The 18410-nt window shown below is 41.8% G+C and overlaps 1 protein-coding gene across 3 annotated transcripts in view; it reads right to left on the bottom strand.

The window, feature by feature from the left end:
- The window catches only part of LOC111143247 (kynurenine aminotransferase 3), a 58665-nt gene extending 47199 nt beyond the window's left edge, over positions 1–11466 (bottom strand). The window contains exons 1-2 of one of the 3 annotated variants that reach the window (XM_022496857.1): positions 11235–11466; positions 5658–5754 (exon numbers count right to left, since the gene is read on the bottom strand). In XM_022496857.1, coding sequence (XP_022352565.1) covers positions 5658–5753 — 96 coding nt within the window. In that variant the 5' untranslated portion in view covers position 5754; positions 11235–11466. Of the gene's footprint in view, positions 1–5657; positions 5755–8958; positions 9056–11234 lie in introns of those variants that run through there. The other 2 variants (XM_022496859.1, XM_022496858.1) reach the window with 2 other exon arrangements.
- Between the last annotated feature and the right edge of the window lie 6944 nt (positions 11467–18410).

An 18410-nucleotide genomic window follows, 5' to 3' on the forward strand; every position in this document is an offset into this window, starting at 1 on the left:
TTGACACTAGTAATGATTTTTCCTGTTCTTTACCATCTATCCTTGAAACAGAAAAATTCTAACAAAAGTTCCTTAATTTAATCGAGGTGCCTGAAATTTGATGGGCTGTTTCTAGTATTACTAGTATCTAGTTGGGAGGATTAAAAAAGCAGTGCCTATAAAAATTCCTATAGATGTGGGGCGCCTGGGTGGCTCAGTGGATTAAGCCGCTGCCTTCGGCTCAGGTCATGATCTCAGGGTCCTGGGATCGAGCCCCGCATCGGGCTCTCTGCTCAGCAGGGAGCCTGCTTCCTCCTCTCTCTCTACCTGCCTCTCTGCCTGCTTGTGATCTCTCTCTGTCAAATAAATAAATAAAATCTTTAAAAAAAAAAAATTCCTATAGATGTAATTAAACTTCTTCCTAAATTGTCTCAAATATCCACACAGGGCCTTGAACCAATAAGAGAAGACCTAATCAGCCAGGAGTCAGTTAATTCTGTACCAGCCCCTCTAATACTCAAGAGTCTTGCCAGTCTGGAAACCTATTGGGAAGGGATAGCAATTTGTCCAAATCTATCAACAAGACAGTTATTCTGCCTTTCCGAAACATCCTTTTGTCACAAGTTCCACCTGACTCAAAATGGCTCATGTGGCAAACCTCTGTTCAGCCGCTTTTAGCACCCCTGAAGATCCTGACAGCCAAGACCTATTTGCCCTTACTTAGAAAATCAATATATCTGGACAGTTGTATTCTGAGTCCAAGGTTCACAGAGATCCCTTCTTATTTCTCTGGATTAACCCAAACTTTCTCTGCAAGCAGACTAGTCTTATGATGCCCTTCTGCTTTTGCCACCAATCTTCATCTTAAACATTGTAATATTCTTAATTCTGCCACATTATTGCCCCTGTCTAATGAAGGTAAGCCCCACGACCGGGAGGTACTGGCATCCCACTTCATGACACCACATCCTGATCCAAGGCACATCCCTTTGACTAATTCTGATCTAATTTTGTTTGTGGATGAGTCATATTGTAAAAATGAAAAAGGGAATTTCCAGGCTGGTTATGCTATTACCACCCAATATGAACCACCTGGAAAGGGAAATCTCCCACAAGGTAAACCAGCCCAACAAGGAAGAACTCCACACACCAGACTGTGCCAGCTATCAAGAGGACAAATTTTAATATTTATATGCTGGCCAATACATTGTTGGGTTGTCCATGAATTCGGAATGTTATGGAAACAAAGGGGTTTTCTCATGTCCACTGGGACCCCGATCAAAAATGGACAAGTACATGACCACAACTGCTCTTCTATCTTCTGAAGTTGCTGTCCTCAAATACAGACACACACTAAAAGGACTAAGCCTGACTATTAGGGAAATGCCCCAGTGGACTTTCATGCAGAGACAACAGCAAGAGAATCTGTAAAGGTTGTGGAACATGTGGGGAGAGTCCATTCCGCTTCTACAAAAGAATGACCTCTTATTGCCAGATTTGCCATCCCAATGTCCTTGTGACATGGCAATAGTCTGCTCCTGAATCAGAAAAATTAGGATGGGCAAATAATGGCTATAATTTCAACAGTCAGGGATATGGGAAACCCAAGATGGCCCCTTCGTTCTTCCCAGCCCCTTGGCAAATTCTTTTTTTTTTTATTTTTACATTGCTTCACCCACCATGATGTATTTAAAATAACTCAATTTATAAATAAACATTGGTGGGGAGATTTCTACAACACTGCAAAACAAAAACAAAAACAAAAAACAAAAACCAGTTTATTGTCAATATCTAACCTATCAGGTCCATAGTTCTGGAAAACCTATTTTTGCTCCCAGATGCCTCAAACCTCCTCCCTGTGGACCTTTGGAACACCTGCAGCTGGACTTCATTCATTTGCCACAATTCTGGGATTATCAGTATGTTCCTGTTATTGTTTTTGCATTTTCTAGCTGGCTAAAGTTTTTCCCTGCTGCGAGGCTAATGCCCTCACCATGGCAAAGAAACTGTTAGCAAACATGTCTTCCACTTGGGGTACACCTTCTATAATTTCTAGTGATCAAGATACCCACTTCACTGGGAAAATCATACAAGCTTTAATAAAGGCCTTATAAACATCCTGGAATTATCATTGTCCCTGATACCCTCAATTACTGGCAAAGTTGAAAGAACTAATGGAATTTTCCAACCTAAAATCTCTAAGCTTACTCTACTGGACTCCCCTGGCCTAAGGCACTGCTGCTAGCTCTGTTGCTAATTGACAATATCACCCTTGGAAAATATACACTCACTCCATATGAGATGGTTACCAGTAGGCCAAAGTCTACTGGCATGCAACTTTCTGCTGATTCCCTGCCAGTATGATCCCTTCTGCCCTCATGCCAGTATGACCAGCTACTGTGAGCCTTTAATGTCTAATGCTAAAGCCTACCATCAACAAGTTAAAGAAGGGTTCTCTGACCCCAGTTCAAAGGATCCTGTGGGTTAGTCTGGAGCCTGGTAATTTTGGAAGCACTGTTGCGGAGAGGGGGGAAAAGCAGCTCTCAAGCCACATTGGAAACGACCTTACCAAATGTTCCTGACACTAGAGGCCAAAACCAGAGGGCACTGAGCCTTGCCTACAAATCTCACAGCTAAAGATGGCCCCAACTGACCTCTGGTCCTGTAGAGATGCTAGAGACCTCTAAATTGAATAGACAAGGGAAGACAAGTAGTTCACATCAAGGTGAGCAGCTTCTGCCCAAGGTGCCAGATCAAGACTTCATACTTTAACATGAAATCTTTTTTTCTCCTTTATCTTTCCTCTGGTGACAGCCTGGAAAGATACGCTCTCATGTGTATCTCCCAGGCCATTGAGGAGTGGGGAGATGTCATCTTTCAGATTGCTAGCTTGTCATCAAAGATTCCAATCTGTCCATGATGCTAGAGACCCCCTAGTCCTCTCTGTAACTAACTTCTCTTCTTTTCCTAATGTCACTGCAAACTACAACTGACTCCCCCAGAAGACTCCCACTAATTTCAACGTTTACAGCCAGAACGACCTGTCCCTTGCTTTTATCTTTCTTCAACTATGAGTGTATGTACCCAAGGAAACACAACTACTTATGTAATCCTTGGTACTTTTGCACCCCCATGTTCTTGTGATCATCTAGCTTCTGCTCCCTGCTCTAAGGCATCTCACCAGCAACACCCATCTTTGCAGGGTATTTAGAATGAACGACTCTCTCAGGCTAGGAGATTTTCTTCTGGTGGGTTCTGAAAACCTAACTGACCCCAAGCTGGAGAGGGTGAATGCAATAATCCCTGAGAATGAATTCATTAATAGCACCACCTAAAGGGAATGGTTGTATGTCTTTGAGGCAGTTAACATTCTCCGTTGGCCTATGAATGCCTAGTTGGTGCACAACTGGGCAATGACTCTTAAGTTAATTGTACAGCTAACTTTTTACAAGCAAACTAAGATATCTCATTAGTTGACTCCCTTGAATTTATACCATCGAGATAAAAAAGACCTACCAGGAGGCATTCATGATTCAGGATTTGTGTCTTTTTGGGAGGGCCATGCTTTCCTGGTTAGGAGTTAGTGAAAACAAGATGTGATCAGAAAGCTCTCCCTCACTCTTGAAGATAATGTAGAATCTGTTGCTGATGGCCTAGGCATCCAATAAAGATCTTGAGCCTCTATGGCAAAGTTGTCCTTGGTACTAGAACAGCTCTTGATGATCTTAGAGCTGAACAAGGAGGTGTCTGTGGTGTGGCCAACACTATCTGCTGTGCCAAGATTAGCATTCTGGGAAATTGAAGCTAAATTACATGAGATCACAGAAAAAAACGACTCCTTCCATGGGGCCTTTCTTTGACTTATTTGATTTTGACTGGTTTGGGTCTTGGGACCATGGCTTCAAAGTACACTCCAAACATTGGGAATTATCCTCCTTAGAGCAATCATAATAATCTTCCTGACACACTGTATTCTCTCAAAAGCTTTAAGTGCGTGTTTGTAGCCATTAACCACCAAACAAATGAGTGGACCATCTAAGAAATGAAGAAAATAACCAACTTAACAAGTGTAAACTAGAAACTGTGAACTATGAATATCAAGAAGTTGAACAGGAATATCATGACCTATAGGCACCAGACAAAGAAACAACGAAAACAGTGAATTTCAGAGTGGTAGCTGAGAGTGGTGCTAGTGCCTTAAATTTTGATCACATCTCTCAGTTACCTGGAGAATTGAGAGAATTGTTAAAAACAAAACCACAAGCCCAAAATGATGCCACTTAGATCAAGTTCCCAAATTGGGGTTTAATACCTAATCTAATGACACTTTCAACCTCCACCAGAAATGTTGTCTTAACCAGTCAGCCAGGAATTTTTCAATTAGTGCCAAAAAGTCTACCACATGGGCCCCTCACATCCCCCAAAGAAAGATGAGGTAATCTGCATGATAAGACCCCTTGTCATCTACCCCCCCCACCCTACCAATGGAAAGCCACCTGGCCTGGAATTCATTACTTTCCTTTGCTAATTACTTTCTTTCCCCACCCTCCTTCTACAACAACCTTCCGTTATGTACAGCTCCCTGGGGGCTCTTCTCTGCCTCCTGGATGGGATGGGTGCCCTGCTCATGAGTCATTTAATAAAGCCAGTTAGATCTTCAAATTTTCTCAGTTGGCTTTTATTTCTTTAATAGTACCATCTAGTACCCAGTCCATATTCATATTTTTATGATTGCCTTTAAAAACATCTTTTTTACAGGGGCACCTGGGTGGCTTAATCAGTTAAGTGTCTGACTCTTGATTTTGGTTCAGGTCATAATCTCAGGGTCACAAGATAGAGCCCACGATGGGCTCTGTGCTCAGCAGAGTCTGCTTCCCCTCTCTCTTTGTCCCTCCTCCCTGCCCCTCATACATGCTCTTTCTCTCCCCCCACAAAATAAATAAATAAGTAAATAAATAAATATCTTTTTTACATTTCATTTGATTGCATCAAGTTCGTAAACAAGGTCCACACATTGTATTTGCTGGATGAAGTTCTCAAGCCTCTTTTCATCCTAGAGCAGTCCTTCTAAACTTACCCTCTCCCGCTTTTCTCCCACGTCACTGACTTACTAAAGAAATTAGGTCAGTTATCTATCCTGTGGTTATGACCCACATTTTGGATGTTTGCTTTTCCATGATTTCACGTAACTTGTTCCTCAATCTGCCATATTTTTTGAAAACTGGAAGTCACGGGGCCCATACTGATAGTCACTATAATATCCTATCTTTAGACAAAGCATGCCCTTTCTTGGGAGTGCCTGTATTAGGCAGGCGTGAGTGTGGTATTTTGGTTATGCCGCTTAAAATCTGTGACCTTGGGCAAGTTACCACACCTATCTAAGCCTCCACAGGAAGGAAATATAACAATTCATAACTTGATGAGTTTTATAAAGATAAAATGAGATGATGAGAAGGCAAGGCCCACCCTGTGTTTGATACATACACACACAAGCAGTCACTCAGGGAGCGTCAGCTCTAACAGTGACAAACGATACCTCCGGTCCACATAGCATAGAAATACTCATTCCAATAAAATGCTTATAAAGTACTTGAAAAACTGTATCTCTTTTTTTTTTTTTTTTGACATAACAGGATATGCACAATATTTATCTGTGTCAGTGATTAAGCAATACATACAGCAGAAGTAGGGAGTCCAAGGATTTTTGAAGAATTAATTGTCAGGAATTTTGCTGTACTGTTAAGGGAGCAGAGTCTCCGCTGGGCCGAAAACATGCTGCAGAAAAAAAGAAAAACTTTAAAAGGAAGAAAATATATGATATTTACATCACTATCAGATACTTGCAGCTACCTAAAAGACCATAAGCTTATATAAAATATAAGTAAAAATTGTTGATAGCTGTTTTCTTCCCATATGTAATCTCTCACCACTAGAATCATTCTAATAGAATCCTCCTTATCTTTCAAAAATTTATGAATCTGTCATTTTAAACTAAAGATGTGTAAGGATATTGTAAATTCAAAAAACAAGGCTCTCATTTAGTCAAGGGCATAGAATTACAGTAAGTAAAAGTTTCATTTGTAGCAGCTATAAAAACCAGAATATTTCAATCTAGGAAATACTCAATTTTCATAGTTTCCTGGATAATAGTCACTGGTAAAACAGCACAATTTTTGACAGTAAACTAAAGTTGTTAGAAACAGAATTTAGCAAGTTGTTTGAAAAGGATTATATCAAGTCCTTGACAAATATAAAGAATATATGAGTGAATCTTAGGTTATTTTCATAGATGGTACTTTCTTCAACAATCCTATAGACAGCGAGCAAACTATTTCAATAGATTCCAGTTACATAACAAGCATGCATTCTGAATTACATCTCTACCTATAAAGAAAACTTACCAAAGAAATATGAAATTCTATTACTGTACCGCACTTACAAGTATAAGAAAACCCAGCTTTCTAAAAAACATCCAAATGTATAAGAAGAAACTTCTCATAAGGTCTTACTTACGAGAATGCTGTATCAAGTGGATGGCACTTCCTCCATCTCTGGTAGTTAATTAAACTTTAGAAAAAGAGACATACTCTACGACTCAAAGGAATCCACTGAAGCCAGCTAGCTATGAATCTTTCCAAGTTACCGAAATGTTAAGGCTACAGACAGATTTAAAGGTGAGAAATAATATATTGGATGCTTGTTAAAAGGTTAAATATAAAATCCTGACTTTATCAACAAAATCTCAGCTTCAAGTGACCATCTTTAGCTGTTCTATATCACATCAGCCCTTTAAATTCTCTGCAAAGCACTTTTGTTGCTGTTGTTTGGTTGGTCACTCATTCACTTATTCGATGTTTCATGAACAGGGACCTGATGTGTTTAGTTTACCAATGCATTCTCTGGCATCTGGTAGGCACTTGGTAAATAACAATATTAAATGACTGAATAAATACAGAAAAATCACACTATAAATTAATGATTTAGGTGGACTATTTATGAGGTCTTTTATGAAATATTGATTCCTTTTTAAAGTAAATAATTACCCCTTATGTTGTACGTCTTTCAAGTTGAAGAACAGGTTTTCTTAAATCAAGAAATGCCTAGTCTTCTGTCATTAACTGTTCCGTTCAGAAATAAAATATTAACTAGGTTAGGCAATATGGGTTGTTTTAAGGAAAGATATTACCAAACAACAGGAACAATATCGAAAAATCTTATTTAGTATCACGGAGTTATTTGATTTAGGATAATACAGTTGTTTCCCCCCCACCCCCAGCAAACAAATGTCCATTTATTTAAGTTCAGCCCAATTTCTTAGGTATTCAAGCAAAGTATAAGCAAAATGCTTTCTTGCAAGTAGAAAAATGGGAGAAACCTCTTCTACGTTCTTGAGATAAACTAGGTGAAAAAACAGCATAGGAACCAGAGTACCTCGATTCTAGTCCTTATTCTGATATTTTAAAAAGTTTTCATACATTATATATTAATAAAAATAATTAAAAAGTAGAAGTTTTCTATCCTTGGACAAGTCACTGATTCTTGCTGAACCTCAGTTCCCTCATTTTTCAAAACAGATGAATACACAAACCGTTGATTTGAAGGTCAAGTCAGAAGGGGCTGGTAAGTCAATGGCTGATCATGTGTGAGCTTAGGCACAATTCTTGGGAGATTTCACTCCACACTGGGTGAACCATGCCCTCTGGCCAGCAGGTCTCAGTGCCCATTCTCTATAGGGAGTCAACACTAAATCCATCTGTTTTCATCTGGAAATCCCAAAGCCTAAATTCTGCATCATCTCTAGCTACCTTCAACAGTGTATTACCTCCACGGTACAATGTAATCCCGGCAAGTGACCCAGTTCTTCATTTCTCTGCCACTTTCCATACCTTCCACTGTGTCTTTTGGAACAGATAGGCCATAATCAGCAAATTTCAATGTATCTTTACATTCTCAGCGTGTTTTCCTTGCTTTAACGCCAATCTTATTGTTCTCTGAAGATACCATTTCTATGTTCCTCAGTGCTGGCTTTTGTTTTTATATTCCGCACCTAAGTCTTTTCTGTTGTCCATTTCACCACTTCCAGACTATTAGTTCCCTCATCTGCCTCACTAATGTTATCTCCTGGTCTGCTGATAACTTTCTGTCATTACTAAAGATTTGTGATTAGGCATACAGTTTTCTTCTCAATGCAAAGTACTGTGATCATCCCAGATAATTTTAGTGGCTTCAGAGAGGATCCTCCCAACAGCTGACAATCCCATGTCTGTTGGTCTTCTGCTCCATTCCACCCTAGTCACTTTCCTGCCATTATATCCTGACCCTGCACCTTGCCATTACCTCGGTCTGGTCTAATTCCAAAATAACTAACTGAAACATCCTGCTTTTTGACCATAAGCTATCATCCCTTTCAGTTAATCATTCTATTCTTCAGTATTATCAAGATCTCTAGGAGGCTTCCTCTCCTTTTCCCAGTCAGCCTTCCTATTCCATTATTTTCCAAATTAGATGCCAGTTCTACCACTTTCCTAATGTTCTTGACAATGCCCTACCCACCTGTCTGTCCTTTCACCTGTTTTCAACACTCTAGCCCTGGATGAAGTCTTCCACAGAGTCTGATTTCCCCACGCTGTGGAATGCTGGGGAAAGTCACATAGGACATGTTTGGTTTCACCATAAATTCATGGTCATTAATCTCAAATTGATTCCCAAACTCTCCAGCATTTATGCTATATTTTACAGGGGAAGGATATCACCTCAAAATATCCCACTTTAGAATAAGAATTATTTTGAGCTAAAAGCACTTGAAAAACAGCAAACACAAGAAGAGCAATCTGATTCCTCTCCTTTTTTCTGTAAACAGGAGATAAAATTCCCATGTGAAAAGTGCTCTCCCTGCACAGGAAAAAAGAAACATTCTTACATGGAAAGTTGAAGCTGAGAGAATTCTGTAAACTCAGAACTTGTTAAAATAACTCTTACCTTCCTTTAGCCTCCCCAAATATTTTGGTTACTTTTCCACAATTGCCTCTCCAAGTTCAACCTAGTATAACAACATTTGTTTTTGCCACTGCTTCAGGTCTTCATTTTCTTAGGATTCCTATGTCACGTAGACCTTATATTAAATGTGTGTACTCTCCTTCTGTAATCTTCATTATGGCAGTTCAATTCTCAGGCCCAACTGGAAACCCTAAAAGAACAGGCCATACTTCTCTCCCACAGTCGAGAATGACTATATTTTATTTTTTCCCATACTCCTCTAACGTAAAAGCACTTTATTCCAAGTAGATGACCTTGATTCCTATCACAGAGAAAACAGAAGCTATCAGATTTGCCATTTCAATTTACTCAAATTGAAAACACCAAACCCCCAAATGCTTTCCTTCCCTTCTATTATAATAAAGAAAGTGACCCTCCCACAAAAGGAGAATTCTTCCTCCCGTGACTAACTATATGGAGACCTTGCTCCAATGATTTTTACCCCTTTCTCTGGTATATGCAACATTCCTTGCTTACATCTCTTCTGGTTAAAAAACAATAAATACAAAATATAAACAAAAATTAAAACTCTTGACTCTACGTTCTCCTCCCTGTTGCTCATTTCCTCTTCAAATCAAAACTTTCCAGTTACCTTCTCGTGAGAGCAAAGCTTTTAAAACTTTATGTTCTCAGTTGTCTTCTTTTCCTCAATCTATACTCTTCAACCTTGAGCCAACTGACTTTTGTACCCAGGACTCCACAGACACAGCTCTTGTTCAAGTCAGCTTTGACCTTCATACTGTTAAGTCCAGTGAACATCTGGCAATCCTCTCACTTCCCTTGAGCTCCCTACAGTTTTAGATCCTGTTGGTCAAACCCTGTCCCCTCCCAGAAACACTATGTACCCTTGGCTTTTGACATGGTACAATCCCTCATTTCCCTACTACCTCTCCTCCAATCTGCCATTGAATGATGGAATTTCTCAATACCCACATCTGGATTCTATCTACTCACTCATTAATCTCTCACTAACTAATCTGATTGTGGGAAGAATTGTGGGGACATCAGTGGGAAAAAAAAAAAAGCTCCAGAGAAATCTAAGTAGGCTGACATACAGATTCAGAACCTCTGAAACTACTACTTTTCTTCTGCACTTTACATACATATTTTGACTAGCACTTCCTAATGCAGTTAACACTCCATACATATATTCACAAATAATAAAAATAGATGAACAAATTTGGATGTCATTGAAAAGTTGGAGAAAATCCAAACGTATATGGCTTTTAATTCTAAACAATAATTTCACTGTATTTTTTCTAGTTTCTCCTTAAAAACAATGTTCTATGAAGAAAAACCAGGCAATTGTGAATAAAGGTGATCTGGTAAACCAGATTATGGCATATTGTAAATAAGGTCATCTCCATATTCAAATACGCATGATCAATAGAAAACTAATGTATTTCTTATCATGGAGCCAACTATTTAAAATGAAGATACAGCAGGTATGTGTGGCAGAAGCTGAGAAGGCTGGTGAATTGCTGGGGGCGGGGGGCGGGGTGCAGAATCCACAGCTACAATGTAAAAAAAAAAAAGTAGACAAAGTGAATTGTATCAAGTTTGAAACTCGGGCCTTAAACCCAGATGATCAATTTACATATAACCACTTTGCACGTGCGGAGGAGAGAGAGAGGAGATTTAAGTCACTTGACAAAGTTCCGAACTTTCAGGTTAACTGCAAGGTCAGGGAAGGGTAAGGTGAGTGTCTGCAAACAAAGGCTGATGCTAATCAACGCACCACCCACGCTGTGAAGTCTGAACAAAGGTTATTTCTCCTTTATGCTCTCCCTGCCCATCAACTTCTACAATGTTTATAAGGTTCCCCCGTGCAACAGAAGGCATCTAGAAGGTGAACCGGTACTGGCTGGGGAAGTACATTGGGAATAATAAGCCTCCAAGTCGTGACTGGAGCAAAAGTGGAAAAAATTAGCCATATTTAGCCCGAGCTAAAAGGCGGCGGATCCTGAAACTGCTGGAAAGCCGTTCTGTGAACAGGGGTCCGTGGACTATACATGTGCCCAGGGTCAGAAGTGGGGCTGCCTGGTCTCCAGGAGAAGGAACGAGGTTTCTGCCCAGTACGAGGTGACACTTGCGGCCGCTGTGGGAGAGAGCGGGCTGCCCAGCTCTGGCCGCCGGCGATGGGGGAGGACCGCCCGGAGCCGCCGCTGGAGCTGTCCGGCTCTTTCCACGACGCGCCGGAGATTCCACCCTTCACTTACTTGGCAGCAGAACAGCCTGCGTTACCTTTCTTCTTAGGAAGCCCGGTTGTGGATGAACTGGAGTCGGTGTTCCCACAGGGCCAGCGTCGTCGAATCAAGAGCCAAAAGAGGCACAAAGCCCGTCTTTTTGGATGAACGGGGGGCAAGGGCCGCAGGCTGCGAGGCCAGCCACCCGCCCGGAAGAAACGTGATTCCAGCGCGGGCGCCGGCCCCCGAGCGCCAGTCCGAGTCCCAAAGGAGATCCAGCCGGGCTCTCGGCCCCGCCCGGCACGGCGCTCGGAGACCTCCCTCCCGGCGGACCTGGCTCCGCACGATTCGGCGCGCCGGGCCCGCTGCACCTGCCCGCGGGGCACTCACCACAGGCGCGCGACAGTCTCGCCTCCTCGGGCTCCCAGCCCCCGGGCGCTCCAGGGCCGGGTAGGGAGCGGAGGAACTCGGACGTGGGGGCGGCGCTAGGGCGCGGCGGGACGCTGAGGCGGGATGCAGAACGCGGATTGGCTGAGGCGTCGGCCGCCAGCGCGGACTGGTTGGCTCGGGAGGCGGGGTGGGGGTGGCAGTGAGTGGGGGGGGGGGGGGGGCTGCGCTGGCAGGTGGAGGTGTGTGGCAGCGTTAGTTCGGCCGGCTAGAGGCAGGTTTGAGCCACGGGGTGGGGCGGGGAGACCTGGATAGGCCGGGGATTGGAGATGAAGACTAGGCCCAGGGCTCTAATTAGATATGTGTCCTTGATTTGGGTTGGAGTAGTTGTAGGACAAGGACTGATTTGGAAGAAAGGGCAAACTTGGGGCACTGCGCTTAGGGCAGGGATGGCTGTAGATAGAATAATGTTGGAGGGTGCCTGGCAGAGGGCAAGTCTAAACAGAATATGAAAAGGGATTTGTAGATGTATTCATCGCCTGTGATGGGGGTAAGAAAAAAAGCAGGAATTTACCGGCGCCTGGGTGGCTCAGTCGTTAAGGGGCTGCTTTCAGCTCAGGTCATGATCCCAGGATTCTGGGATCGAGCACCACATGGAGCCCTGCATCGGGCACCCTGCTCAGCGGGAAGCCTGTTCTCCTTCTCCCACTCCCCCTGTTTGTGTTCCCTCTCTAGCTGTCTCTCTGTGTCTAATAAACAAAAGCTTAAGAGAAAAAAAAAAGCAGGAATTTACATCTCTGAATAAAAAACAAAAAAAGAGTTTGATTAGAGAACCGACAAGGAAAGGGAGTGTGACACTGGAGGGAAATACACGACATTTCAAAAAAAGTTAAGAAAAAATCGCCAAGGAGAAAAAGACACCACCAGTCTTAGGTGATGTAGTGCTAGTGAAAGCACTGTTTCTGTTAAGAATCACATTTCACAATTAGACTTTCTTCCTCTCCTATTTTAAGAAGATGGGTGGATAGATGAAGTGAGAGTAACAGCAATATTATTACTTAAGCCTAGAGGAAGGAACAAAGGTAATCTTTGGTTGAAGGAATATACTCTTCAACTAGGTACAAGGGTTCGGGAGACAATTAGGTGAATGGAGAAATAACTGGGTGCTACAGAGACCCTGGCCCTAGATTGTGAATTGTTGTGGAAACCATTCAGTTGTCAATATTTTCCAACAATTTGTCAATACTCTCCTTTTTGCTGGACAATATTGGTGGTCCAGAAGACCACCAAGAACACACCTGTAGTCAGAAAGTTGGGTATATTACTGGTTGCAATGAGGGAGAACACACACCCTGGGGAGCCATGGGTTGGTTATTCCAATAACAGGGCGTTAGAAATGACTTAAAAAATTTTTGCATGTATTAGGTGATTTGGGGGGGAGGATTCAAGGAAAGGGAGATTCATTCTGTTTTGAATCCTGTCAGAAAGTAGAGGCAATTGTAGGATGAGGTATCATATGACATTTTATGTAGAAGGAGGGAGGAAATTGCAAGGGTAACTCCGGAATTGGTAAAGAGGCAACAATTTTGCCAAATGGGAGAGGAGGAAATTTAGTATTTTTGCAGTTTCCATTATTACCTAGTTTTTAAATCTGTGTTTAGGCCAGATTATTAAGTGATCTTGTCTGTTATCTCACTTCATCATGATCACAGAGTGATTTTTTGTCTCATGTTGGTGTTCTGTTAAACTGTTATATTCTGCCAGTTCCTAACAACACTGAAGCCTTAAGAGTGTCAGTTCAGTTCCCAATGTCTGGTGCTGCTTTTCTTTTCCTCACAGTTAACAAATATGAATTGAGTACATAGGTGCTGAGCCTACTTGAAAAAATGAGGCAGAGGAAGTGTGTGTCATAAACCTTACAGAGGGAGAAACACACATAGAGGCGTTAATATATACAGTGACTTCGGATGATGATAAGTGCTATAAAAGAAGCAATGATGGGTGGAGACAGCAGATGATTTAAATAGGATGGTTGGGAATTTCTTTTCTTTTTTGTTAGGGGTGACATTCAATACTGAATTGAATGATGAAGAAGCAACCTTGCAAAAAATGATTCTGGAAAAGAAAATAATAGTGGTAAATGACCTAAAAAGGGAATAAACTTGGCATGCACAAGGAATAAACGAGATCGGTGTGGTTTAAGTATAGCAATCCAGAAGGAAAGTGCTTCTAGATTAGGGTAGAGAAGAAAGCAGGGGCTGTATCATGCAGAACCCTGTAGACCCCAGAAAGGAGTTCAGATTTTATTTTGAAGCAGCCATTGGGAAACCTTTAGCTGAGGAATAATGTAATCTTAATTACATTTTTATAAAAAGATACTCTAGCTGCTTTGGAGAAGAGACTTGGGGGCAGGCAAAAGTTGAAGCAGGAAAACCTCTTAGGAGGTTGCTAAAGTGGGGAGTGATATTGGTTGGGACTAGGGTGGTGGCAGGGGAGGGAAAAAGGGCTACGGATCTCAACATTCATTCCGCTGACATTAAGTTACTGCTCCTATCTCAGCATTGCCCCTCCACCTTCAGGTGTGCTAGGTTTCTCCAAATTCAGACACTCTTTACTCACCATCTTCAGAGTATAAACTGCTAATCTCTTGCTAAGATGAAGAGGGGGCAATTGGCAGGGCTATGTGGACCAAGAATGGGGGTCTGGAGATCTAATCGTTTCCTAGAAAGTCCTTTAAACGATTGTTCTGTGTTTAGTCCTGAACCTTTGGAGAGTCATCTGGGGGTAAATGCAGCTGCCATTTTTACTTTCTTCATGACTGCTCTAGGACTCAACTTATCTGAATCTGCTCTCTACTACCTGTCTGCTAGAAACCCCACTTGCTTTCTAACTTCTCTAATTTTTGTTGCCACTCTCTTTCCTTTTGTTTTTGTTCCCATGGGTTTATGGCTTAAAAGAACCTCCTTACTGTTATTTTGGTGGGCTTACGTAGAGTTAAAACATAAATATCTTAGATTTGCTGTCTCTTGCTATTGTTGTTATCGGTTTACATACAGACTCATTAAATGACTGAATGACCAGGGACGCCTGGGTGGCTCAGTTGGTTAAGCGGCTGCCTTCGGCTCAGGTCATGATCCCAGTGTCCTGGGATCGAGTCCCGCATCGGGCTCCCTGCTCAGCAGGGAGCCTGCTTCTCCCTCTGCCTCTGCCTGCCACTCTGTCTGCCTGTGCTCACTCTCTCTGACAAATAAATAAAATAAATAAAATCTTAAAAAAAAAATGACTGAATGACCAAATGCTGGGGATTCAGATGCTTTGTTCCTACATTAAGCCTCATGTTATTCTTTATACTCATGTTGATGTTTAAGAGAAATCATGTTGATGTTAAAGAGAAATATAGAAATATAAGTGATTCCCTGAAATTAATAGCTCATAGGTGTATTTTCCTTACAGAATAGATAAACTGGAAAGAAGAGCTTAGGAGAAAAAGTGGCACAAAGGTCAGTAGATACAAACAAGTGAGCAGTGAAGTTCAGGTCTTGGGGTCTAGCTGATGACAGAACTTCCAAAATTTCAGCAGAGTTTGTGGGTAGTTGGTATAAAGACTACATTTCACCCTCTGTTGTAGCTGGGTTGGGGGGTAAAACTAAATTCTGGTCACTGGGATATAAATGGAAACTACATGCGCTTCATCCAGGAAAATCTTAAAGGGCTAGCATGCCCTTATTGCTCCCTTGTTTTGCAGTTCCCCTGACAGTCTGTGTGCAGACAAGATGGCTGCAGATCTCTTGGGCTACCAGATGGAATCTGCAAGTTGAAGATGGTGGAGCAATAAATAGAATGAGAGAGAAGGAGCCTGAGCCCATGACATTAGGGAGCCACTATTCCAGCCCCACATCTACTGTATTTAAGTGGGAGAGAAATCAATTTCATTTCTGTTTAACTCTTTCATATGAATTTTCTGACATGCTGTTGTACTGTGACTGTTGATGCGTTCCTGACTTTGCTAGTTTGCTTACCAAAGGCATTCCACTTTACTTTTACATGACCTCCCAGGTGACAATAGAGGAGTAACAGGGAGGAGAACAAGGTGGAAGCAAAGCTCCATTACCTGGAAATGCTTCACAAGTGGTATTAATGCTTTCCAGCTAGATAAATAATAGCTATACAAACATTAGTTTAAGTAATTCAAAAACTGTAGTAGAAATTATACATTTTCCCATGGAAAGCCTGCCTAAGGTAACTATGGATCTATTTATCTGTCTATCCATCTGTCTATCCACACACACATTTGGCTGGATTTATAGCAATGTAGCTATTAGCATTGGTTATTTAAGCCGTTCAGAAAGTCTTCATAGTCTCTTTTACAAGAGAAAATAAATTTTGACTTTACAAATAAATTTGGTAGGAAAAAATTAATGCAAAACATGGGGTTCATATGTAAGATACAATAATATTTGCTTTGGCAAATATTATACCCTTCTAGGCTAGGTGTGCGGCTTCTGGCTAAATAGTGTTAGAAAATGTCCCTACACAAGTGAGTATCATTGTGTTAGAATCTAGTAGAAAATGCTCTTCTCAGGGAGGTGTCATGTGTTTCTTTTTTTTTTTTTCTTAAAGATTGTACTTATTTATTTGACAGATCACAAGTAGACAGAGAGGCAGGCAGAGGGAGAGGGAGAAGCAGGCTCCTTGCTGAGCGGAGAGCCCGATGTGGGGCTCGATCCCAGGACCCTGGGATCATGACCTCAGCTGAAGGCAGAGGCTTTAACGCACTGAGCCACCCAGGCGCCCCAGGTGTCATGTGTTTCTTCTCAATCTACTCTGTCTCTGAAATTCATGGTTCACATTCTTCATGGAGCTCTCAATCTTTCAGAGGCCTCTCTCTTATGTGGGGCTCGATCCCAGGACCCTGGGATCATGACCTGAGCTGAAGGCAGAGGCTTTAACCCACTGAGCCACCCAGGCGCCCCAGGTGTCATGTGTTTCTTCTCAATCTACTCTGTCTCTGAAATTCATGGTTCACATTCTTCATGGAGCTCTCAATCTTTCAGAGGCCTCTCTCTTATTCAGCAGGGAGCCTGCTTCCTCCTCTCTCTCTGCCTGCCTCTCTGCCTGCTTGTGATCTCTCTCTGTCAAATAAATAAATAAAATCTTTAAAAAAAAAAAATTCCTATAGATGTAATTAAACTTCTTCCTAAATTGTCTCAAATATCCACACAGGGCCTTGAACCAATAAGAGAAGACCTAATCAGCCAGGAGTCAGTTAATTCTGTACCAGCCCCTCTAATACTCAAGAGTCTTGCCAGTCTGGAAACCTATTGGGAAGGGATAGCAATTTGTCCAAATCTATCAACAAGACAGTTATTCTGCCTTTCCGAAACATCCTTTTGTCACAAGTTCCACCTGACTCAAAATGGCTCATGTGGCAAACCTCTGTTCAGCCGCTTTTAGCACCCCTGAAGATCCTGACAGCCAAGACCTATTTGCCCTTACTTAGAAAATCAATATATCTGGACAGTTGTATTCTGAGTCCAAGGTTCACAGAGATCCCTTCTTATTTCTCTGGATTAACCCAAACTTTCTCTGCAAGCAGACTAGTCTTATGATGCCCTTCTGCTTTTGCCACCAATCTTCATCTTAAACATTGTAATATTCTTAATTCTGCCACATTATTGCCCCTGTCTAATGAAGGTAAGCCCCACGACCGGGAGGTACTGGCATCCCACTTCATGACACCACATCCTGATCCAAGGCACATCCCTTTGACTAATTCTGATCTAATTTTGTTTGTGGATGAGTCATATTGTAAAAATGAAAAAGGGAATTTCCAGGCTGGTTATGCTATTACCACCCAATATGAACCACCTGGAAAGGGAAATCTCCCACAAGGTAAACCAGCCCAACAAGGAAGAACTCCACACACCAGACTGTGCCAGCTATCAAGAGGACAAATTTTAATATTTATATGCTGGCCAATACATTGTTGGGTTGTCCATGAATTCGGAATGTTATGGAAACAAAGGGGTTTTCTCATGTCCACTGGGACCCCGATCAAAAATGGACAAGTACATGACCACAACTGCTCTTCTATCTTCTGAAGTTGCTGTCCTCAAATACAGACACACACTAAAAGGACTAAGCCTGACTATTAGGGAAATGCCCCAGTGGACTTTCATGCAGAGACAACAGCAAGAGAATCTGTAAAGGTTGTGGAACATGTGGGGAGAGTCCATTCCGCTTCTACAAAAGAATGACCTCTTATTGCCAGATTTGCCATCCCAATGTCCTTGTGACATGGCAATAGTCTGCTCCTGAATCAGAAAAATTAGGATGGGCAAATAATGGCTATAATTTCAACAGTCAGGGATATGGGAAACCCAAGATGGCCCCTTCGTTCTTCCCAGCCCCTTGGCAAATTCTTTTTTTTTTTATTTTTACATTGCTTCACCCACCATGATGTATTTAAAATAACTCAATTTATAAATAAACATTGGTGGGGAGATTTCTACAACACTGCAAAACAAAAACAAAAACAAAAAACAAAAACCAGTTTATTGTCAATATCTAACCTATCAGGTCCATAGTTCTGGAAAACCTATTTTTGCTCCCAGATGCCTCAAACCTCCTCCCTGTGGACCTTTGGAACACCTGCAGCTGGACTTCATTCATTTGCCACAATTCTGGGATTATCAGTATGTTCCTGTTATTGTTTTTGCATTTTCTAGCTGGCTAAAGTTTTTCCCTGCTGCGAGGCTAATGCCCTCACCATGGCAAAGAAACTGTTAGCAAACATGTCTTCCACTTGGGGTACACCTTCTA

Source organism: Enhydra lutris, unplaced genomic scaffold (genome assembly GCF_002288905.1).
Source record: "Enhydra lutris kenyoni isolate GAN:26980312 unplaced genomic scaffold, ASM228890v2 scaffoldscaffold9, whole genome shotgun sequence".
Classification (NCBI taxonomy): Eukaryota; Metazoa; Chordata; class Mammalia; order Carnivora; family Mustelidae; genus Enhydra; species Enhydra lutris.